Source organism: Spermophilus citellus (genome assembly GCF_964194105.1).
Source record: "Spermophilus citellus genome assembly, chromosome: 10".
In the NCBI taxonomy this organism is placed as follows: domain Eukaryota; kingdom Metazoa; phylum Chordata; class Mammalia; order Rodentia; family Sciuridae; genus Spermophilus; species Spermophilus citellus.
This window is the reverse complement of record NC_138197.1, coordinates 4,314,196-4,323,161: the sequence shown is the minus strand read 5'-3', so window position 1 is coordinate 4,323,161 and position 8,966 is coordinate 4,314,196. Positions and strand designations below refer to the sequence as shown.

The 8,966-nt window shown below is 38.6% G+C and overlaps 1 protein-coding gene across 5 annotated transcripts in view; it reads left to right on the top strand.

The window, feature by feature from the left end:
- Window positions 1-1,168: 1,168 nt before the first annotated feature.
- Window positions 1,169-8,966, top strand: part of LOC308658414 (protein disulfide-isomerase TMX3-like) — a 67,261-nt gene continuing 59,463 nt past the window's right edge. For 4 of the 5 annotated variants that reach the window (XM_081311040.1, XM_081311038.1, XM_081311041.1 and 1 more), the window contains exons 1-4: window positions 1,169-1,407; window positions 2,294-2,348; window positions 5,382-5,421; window positions 6,908-7,031. In XM_081311040.1, coding sequence (XP_081167166.1) covers window positions 1,353-1,407; window positions 2,294-2,348; window positions 5,382-5,421; window positions 6,908-7,031 — 274 coding nt within the window. In that variant the 5' untranslated portion in view covers window positions 1,169-1,352. Of the gene's footprint in view, window positions 1,408-2,293; window positions 2,349-5,381; window positions 5,422-6,907; window positions 7,032-8,966 lie in introns of those variants that run through there. The other variant, XM_081311042.1, reaches the window with a different exon arrangement.

Genomic DNA, 8,966 nt, shown 5'->3' with positions numbered 1-8,966 from the left:
CTCTGCCACACTAGCCACATTTAAAGATAGTTAAAGATACCATTGGAAGGCATAGGTATAGCTCCAGTGGGTTTTACTGTTTTGAACAGCTTGAATTAAGTTTCAAGTGAAAATATTTTCTTTTACAGGCTGTAGCAGTGAATTTTAAAATAGATGAGAATGCACACACACACACACACACACACACACACACACCTCAGTTTCCTCCAGAGATGTCAAATCTTACACTATATATCTAGGTATTTTATCACCTTGTAGAACACTTTCATCACCTCAATAGTCACCTTACTTTCTTTGTGTACTTTTTAATATATATCTATGCATATATACATATTTGAGTTTGTGAGAGGCTGCACTGAATACCATGCTGTATACAATAAGGGGTGAAACAGGATGCTTGTTCTCAGATGCGTGTAACTTATAAACTTCTTGTAATACTGTCCAAGGAGGTTTGTTTGTTTTAATTATGAACGTAGAGTGAATCAGTTGACATCCTAATCTCTTTCTGCTGTTCTCTTAAGTTGCAAGAATTTCAAGGATACTTTGGTACTGTTTGTACTATAAAAATTTCATTTAAGTAATATGTAGTGACAGGTGCGAGAACTGTTATGTAATAGAGTATCGTTCTTATATATCATGCATGTATGGGGGAAAAACTGACAGCAAAAAAAAAAATCATCTAAAACAAAACAAAAAAAAATCTTAAGCTCAACTTCAGTTTTCCAGGATTCCATGGAAACAAATTTTAAAGAGGGGTTCCTTTAGTTGGTCAACTGAAGGAGCTTGCGGCTGTATGAGCCCCCGTTTTGCAAACAACGTTTAAGATGTTTCAAATACATCTTAAAAACACACGGACGGATGCACAGCTCGGCAACCCACAGATTTCCACTTTCCACGCACGCAAGGCTAACGCACGATTTCCCACGAATTTTGTCCAAGACCAAAAGCGCAGGTGCGCTCACTGTAGAAAATAAAAAGATCCAATAAATTCAACTTTGACGGGCATCCCAGGGGTCCACCCCCCAGCGTGCCGCGGCCCGCACAGTCTGCACCGGGAGCGCCCCCTAGCCGGATTCCCACGCTTTCGTAAACTGCCGCAGGGCAAATTAACCCGGAGAATGCCACCGCGCTTGCGCCGTGGAATGCGCATGCGTTGCAGTGCCGCGCATGCTCTGAGGCAGAGGCCTGGGAGAGCTCGGAGGGTAACGGAGCTGAAGCGCCCCGCCCCCGGTGTGAGTGCGGAGCTTTTCTTCCGCACCGCGTCGGCTTGTTTTTTTTACCCCCGCGGCAGACGACCGGTCGTTACCTGCGTTGACTTCTCTCCCCTTCACGCTGAGCTGCTGCAGCCCACCATGGCGAGCGTGGCGGGCCTGGGGAGCCGGGCGGCGCTGGGTCTCTGCGCCACAGGTAACAAGTGCACTGAGGCCAGGTGCGCGGCCCGGCTGGGCCTGGCGGGCCGGGGTCGCCGCGGGGGCCGACACTGCGGATGTCTTCCGGGGCTTTGGCACCGGCGTTCTGGAGACTTGGCGCGGGGTGTTGGGAAGATGTGGCTGCTGCTCCTTGGCTTTTTACTGCAGGGGCAGCGCTGACTCCATTGGTGGGCGATGGGAATGCCGGTGTTCCTGCAGACCTTGCCTTGGCTCGAGGGTCTGCCCTGTCACCTTCAAGGGTGTTTACCACCGGGGTGGGAGAGAGGGTCAAGGACTGACCGTGGTCCGATCGCCAGGATTGTGCGCTGTGAGACGTGACTTGATGGTGTTGGTTAGCCTTTCCCAGGGCGCCCTGGCTGTCGTTGCTGGATGATTCGGCCACCATTAGAACCTGCGGTGTGCCACCCTCCATTCTGTGGGCAATGAGTATCAGAGGGGTAGCTTGGCTTTGGTTTCTTCTCTCTCTCCTTTTTAAAAAAATAGTATTTTCAGTAACGTTTGGAGTTTTTAATGAAGAGAGGTGATTGCTTGCAAAAAAGAAAAAAAATAAGAGAAGCAAGTTTTGTCTACATCCAGAAGGTAGTGAAAAAAAAACATACGTAGAAAATGGCACCATGTCATAGGTGGATTAGCCTACATAGCATTTGCTAGTTGCAGGATGATTGCACACAGAGTGAATGTTTGTTAAATGGATGTAATTCATTTGCATCACTGTAATTCTTCTGCATCACTCAATCCTTGGAATGAATCATTGATCCATGGTAGACCGTAACAAAGAATCAAAATATTTTATACGTGACTAAACATATGGTAAGAGGCAAATGATAAATCATTAAATTTTGTCTTCTCTTTTTGTTTTGCAGTTATTTTGCTCGATATGGCTTTTTTTAAAAGTGTTGTACAAGATTTAGATGACTCGTGAGTATATATATATATATATATATATATATATATATATATATATTTAAACTGTTATTTTAACTTTAAAAACTTGAGCTTTTATCTAAATATTTGCATGTGAATCTTTTCTTTAAATGATAGGGGCAGTAATGACCAGTGTTTATATGTTGCTACTTTTTTTTTCAGGAATTGTTCTAAATACTATATATGTACCCCAAATATTTATACTAATAGTTAAAAGATCAGAAAACTGGCAAACATCATTTTGCCTTGTATTTATTTCTTTGTACTCTAATCATATAGAGTGGGTACTGGAATTTACTTTCTCCTTTTGGGGGGAGGGGTGTACTGGAGATTGAACTCAGGGGCACTGGACCACATCCCCAGCCTTATTTTTTATTTTATTTAGAGACAGGGTCTCACTGAGTTGCTTAGATCCTCGCTTTTGTTTAGGCTGGCTTTGAACTCACAATTCTCCTGCTTCAGCCACCTGAGCCTGGAGGTACAGGCATGCACCACCATGCTTAGTGTTTATTTTCATAGTATCAGCCTTAATCACAAGGCCTTGCTTATAGTGGGTGAGCTGTCTAGCTCCAAACAAAAATCCTATGTGTGATTTGGCTTGAGTGAAGGTGACAGCAATGCCTTTCCTGCCAAGCCACAGGGGGAAGGTGCCCTCCCCACACCAAATTTAGTTGCACAGTTTATTGCAGTCTCTGGAGGGTCTTGTAATCAAGGATTCAGACCTCCTGGGCCAACCATGTTCATATGTATATGTGTGCTCCTAGCCCAGTTCTGTTTGGAGACCTCTTTATTTGGAGCTTCATCTGAGGCATTTCTCAGATACTTATGCCAAGACCTCCTCATCAATAGTCACTCATAAAGAGGCAGAACCCTTTTGTTCAGCTCTTCTCAGCAGTGAGATGAATTTCCCTGTCTTCTGCATCAACCTGATTCTCTGTTAGTGCTCTTTCATGTATTAAAATGGTACATCGAGGAGCTGGCACCTCTTTTATGTCTCTTGGCTCACATTGTGAAAGTAAGTGAATAAAGGCTTGATTATTACTTCCAGTCTAGCTGATTGTCCTAATTTACCTTCTGAAAACCTGATTGCATGACAGAATCAGTGTGGTGTTCAGGCTGGTCAGTTGAGCACAATGTTGTTACAGAAGAGCAAAACCTAAGATCCTATGTGTACCAGGCATGCGGATGGATCTTGGGAGTACTTGCAGATTGCTTATAGAAACTTTCTGGTGCTGAGGAAAACAATTAGGTACAAAGAAGTAACCTTATTGAATTTAGTGATACCCAATGGGGTGTGTCATTACAGTTTTCAGCTTATTCTGGCAGTGCTGACTGCCTGAGGAGGAAGGAGGAGTTATGCTCCTGCTGATCATTCCATTAGCTGTGTAAATGCTTACTGCAAAGGCCCCTACACTGGGGAACATTTCCAAGAGCATAACATGCTTATGAGATAAATGTGGAAACTGGTTCCTCACAGTCGAGTAAGCACATGTGCCATCAGTTGTTTCCTGGATCCGTAAGACAGGGGCCATGAAGATTCTGGTAAGATTCTGGACCAAGCATGGAATGCCATTATTTTGAGAAGGCACCAAAACAGCATTGAAAAGGTGTTCCACTTGTCTCACCATGATCAAAGCTAAAAGTACTTCCCCAGGGACAGATTCCTCAAGCTCATGGGTGAGGGTATTCTTACCAAATAGAGAACACTGGACCCCTTATTCCATTAATAGTGCTCTGGATCCCAACTGGAATTGATGATTCTCTGGATTTGCCTTAGCCATCCACATGTGTTCCACTGGCTTGAGCCACACTGTCTAGACCCTGACATGACCACAATTGCTTCTTGTTCACATTCTCTCAAGATTACTGTATCTGATGGCTCAGCCTGTACATTGGTGGGACAGATCTTGGGCATACAGTGCACTCTCTATGCTCCAGATCACTCCAATTCATAGGGATGGTTGAACATTTTAATGGACAGCTGATGACAATGTACCACTTTACCCCCGCCTGGACTGCACATTTACTGAGTTATTTCAATGCAGTATCAATTGGGTACTTTTCTCAAACATTAAAACTGAGCCATCAGGAAATGATGGGAACCCTCCTAGAATCCAACTTCTCAGATTAAAAACAACAGATTAAAAACCGCCAGTTTGTAAACAGGATTTTCCAAGCATAGCAAACTTAGGCTTTGCTATATTAACTTTTCTCTAGAGGTATAAAATGTAATAAAAGGGTGAAGAACTTAGGTATACAGTGTCATCCCTTGGTATCCATGGGGATAGGTTCTACAACTCCTTGTAGATACGAAAATCTGGATGCTTAGGGACCTTATATAAGTGGTACGGTGCTCTGTGCACATCCACCTGTATAGTTTATATCATCTAAGTGATTTATAGTATTTAATGTAAATGTCATATAAGTAGTTGTTATTTTCTGTTGTCTAGGGTATAATTTCAAGAGAAGAAAACCTTGCAAGCAACACTCTGTCAGATGATCAAAACTGTCTGAAACAATTTGAGCTTGCTATAGCAAGAACTCAGGGGTACTCAACTACTATTCTGGCATTAGGGTTCTCTCTTCCATCAGACAAACCATTCTGTAGACTTAAGAGTGTTAAAAAAAAAGAAAGAAAGAAAGAAAGAAAATTAAAGCGAAGAAAACCTGCACATGTTCATTACAGAATTAGAGAGGCAGTTTTCTATCATGCGTCCCACCAAGTATTTTCAGGTCTTAGTGATCACAGATGAGGAAAACCAATTACATTTGTATTTCTCCCAGAAAAACCTTAGTTCCACTTTTTTTGTTGTTGTTGAATTCTTTATTCCTCTTCTTTGAGTGGTTCTTTTTAAAAATTCAAAGAATAGGATAAGATGTGGAGGTCACTGAGGAAAAATTTTACACACATTTAATGAAAGAATTTGTTTCATGTTTCTATATTTATCAATTTATTATCCCTACCCTTATGATACATTTGTAAAGTGAACACAAACATAAAAATCAGAGATCTGCTTTTGTTTTTAGGTTTAAAGAAAATCGAAAAGATGACATTTGGCTTATAGATGTGAGTATGTAAATTTTATGTTAATTACCTGCCCCTACCATTTTAAAGACTCTTTTTTATTCTCTTTCACGCAAAGAAGGCAATATATAGTTAGTACTTATGTATCTTCTTAATTTGTTTTTGCAGATAGTATTGTTTTGGTTTTTCTGTTAAAATGAACCTTAGAGCTTTAAGGTTTAAGGGACTTATTTTATTGAAATTTTGGGGGTGAGAGTATTAAGATGGGAAGCTAGTACCCTATCTTATAATGCAGTAAATTTATAGATTATGTCTTTAGGAGATTATGATATGATTTTATTACAGAATGCACTCATTTCTTCTTGTTTTCCAAGATATTGAATATATTAATATCATTTAGTCACAGTCATACTTTCATCCTTTTTGTTTTTTGCATTCTGGGGATTAAACTCAGGGGTACTCAACTACTGAGCCACATCCCCAGCCCTATTTTGTATTTTATTTCAAGACAGGATCTCACTGAGTTGCTTAGTGCCTTGCTTTTGCTGGGGCTGATTTTGAACTTGGAATTCTGCCTCAGTCTCCTGAGCTGCTGGGATTACAGGTGTACGCCACCATGCTCAGCCGTACTTTGATCTTAATAGTGAACAAAATTAAATATTTAGCATCCTTTCCTCACTTTCTAGTTTAGAATAAATTTTAACCTCATGACATTGAAGATTTGTTTTAACATTGCCTCAGCAAAAGTAGAGTAGCCGCTGCAAAAGAAATGAAATAAAGATGGTAGAGTTGGGGATTATTGAAGCTATGTGATGGGATATGAGAGTCCACTGTTCAGTTTTTTCTCCTTTTGTATATTTTAACATTCCCATGGTAAAAATTTAAAAAGAAATATTACTTCATGAAAATGCAATAAGCAGTTTGTTAGCTTGGGTTCTAAGTATTACCCCCACCATTTGCTGATTCTGGTCTGTGATTTTAGTTTTATCAGTCAGATTTGTCACTACTGCTACTACTGCTGTGTGACACAGGGAAGGTTTCTTAAGGCTTCTAAGCTTTGAATTCCAATGCCAGTAGATACAATAAACTCAGCAAAGGCACTCACTTTGTTGGGATTTTTGTAATAAAAATAGATTGTTTATCATTAACATTTGGATGTGCACATGGTATGACATATGCATTTTTATTTACTGGTTTCTTTCTTTCTTTTTTTTTGAAGAACATGGATACATTCACTTGGAAGCAAAGACATTTTATTAAAATTCATATATCTGTTTTAAATAGGTATCAATAATCTATTAAAATGAACTTAAGTTAGTATTATATTTGAGGTATGACTTAGTAGTTAGCCTATCTAGATTTCTGTGTGTCTTTTATATTTTGCTGCATAACCATTTAGGAAATATATTTAAACATTTAGTTCCAAATAGATTATTAGCAATTATTTAATCAAAGAGATTCTTTAAATATTAAGATTGATAGTTACAGTAGTACAACATTTTTAGTGATTTTTTCCCCCTTTGGGTAGTTTTATGCACCATGGTGTGGCCATTGTAAAAAACTGGAACCAATTTGGAATGAAGTTGGCCTTGAGATGAAAAGCATTGGTTCTCCAGTTAAAGTTGGAAAGATGGATGCTACTTCCTATTCTAGTAAGTCTTGATGTAGTTTATTATTTTACTTTTCTCATATAAAGAAAATGTTTTAATTATATGCAGCAGTATTCAAGGTGGAAGAAAACATAATTTTCTGCTCTTGTAAAATTATCTTAGTTTAAGACTATACTTTATAAATTAAATGAATTAGCCATTGAGTATTTACTATACAACCTGTGATAGTCCTAGGCCTAACATAAACATACAAGCCATTGTGTATTCGTATTTGAACCCAACTTAGGTACTTAGTTTACATGAGGCAACTATAGAAAGTTGAATGTTTCATTGTTGATATAAGTTAAGTGAATGATAGTTTATTGTCTGAGTAGATAGATGGTATGGTAGAGAAGTACATAAGAACTTAAAGATGAATTAGGATGAATATGAGAATCAGGAAGGTATTCATGCTGAAAAGAATATAAGAACAAAAATCAGAACTGAAAATGAGCTTAATGAGTATGTACACAAAATAAAATGAAGCAGAACAGATCTGTCCTCCTGTTTGTTTTGTAAATAGAATTATTGGAACATGGCTACACTTGTTTATTTACAGTTGTTTAGACAGTGTTGATGCACCAGTGTCAAAAATCAGTAGATATGACGAAAACTACATGTTCCCCAAAACCTAAAATATTTATTATCTAATCCATTATAGAAAAAAGTGCTCTCTTAAAGGATTTAGGCAAAGAAAAAATTGAGTTTAGAGAAGTATGAATTATCATGGAAATTTAAAAAGAGCATGACTCTAGAAGTAAGCCTGGCTTTGCCTGCTACTACTGCTGTGTGACACAGGGAAGGTTTCTTAAGGCTTCTAAGCTTTGAATTCCATATTGGTACATAATTAATTGTAATGCAGCTTTTATTGGTTATTCTGAAGCTTGAATGATGTTGTGTTTGCAAAATCCATTGTATGTTATATATTTCCTTTTCTTTTAGCTGAAAAAGAAAGTTGAACTGTGTAATATGTATTTCTTTTTAGGAAATCAACTGCACATTTTGGATCATACCTATGTTTTAATTTCAAGTTTCTCATGTTCTACTTTTGTGGTTTTGGGAAAATACTTAAAATACTTAGTTTCCAGGTCTGTAAGGGACAGTGATATTTTCAAGGTTGTGAAGATTTTATTACTGTTTTATGTTCAGAACCCCCTATTGCAATAGCATATATACAGTGGTAAAGGATGATTTCAGATTGTTAGAACCTCCCAGGGCAGAATGTTTTGCGTTTTATTAGTTGTCCTTAAGGAAGTTATACACATTTTTGAGAAGACAAATTATTTGATAGAATTTTTTTGGCAGCAACTTGTAAATGAAAAAGAAGAGCAGGTGGAGACAAGAAAATCACGTGAGTGAATTTTTTTTTTTAAAGAGAGAAATGAGAGAGAGAGAGAGAATTTTAATATTTATTTTTTTTTAGTTTTCGGTGGACACAACATCTTTGTCTGTATGTGGTGCTGAGGATCGAACCCGGGCCGCACACATGCCAGGCCAGCGCTTTACCGCTTGAGCCACATCCCCAGCCCCGTGAGTGAATTTTTTTTTGTGTGTGTCCTGGTGTGGGTCACTAGGAGCTTAGGCTGGGGTAGAAGCAGTAAAGTGAAGAAGGAATTCTTATATCATGTTCAAGGCTGAAGTAGCAGATGAGATAGTTTGACAATGCTTCATTATATTCACTCACCTGTACTACTACTGTCATGTGGAAAAGAATGAAAAGTTTGATTTTGTGTGCATTTTCAACCTCACTTGAATTGGAGCCATTGCTTCATTCATGTTTCTGACTCGAGGAACTAGAGTTCATTTGCGTGCTTAGAGCTGGAGTTACTGATCACACATCAGTTTTTGCAACTTTGAAATAAGACAGGACATTGTCAAAGGGAGAAAATAATATTCTTGAGTTGCTATTTCTTGAAATAAACTTTTAAATAAACTTTT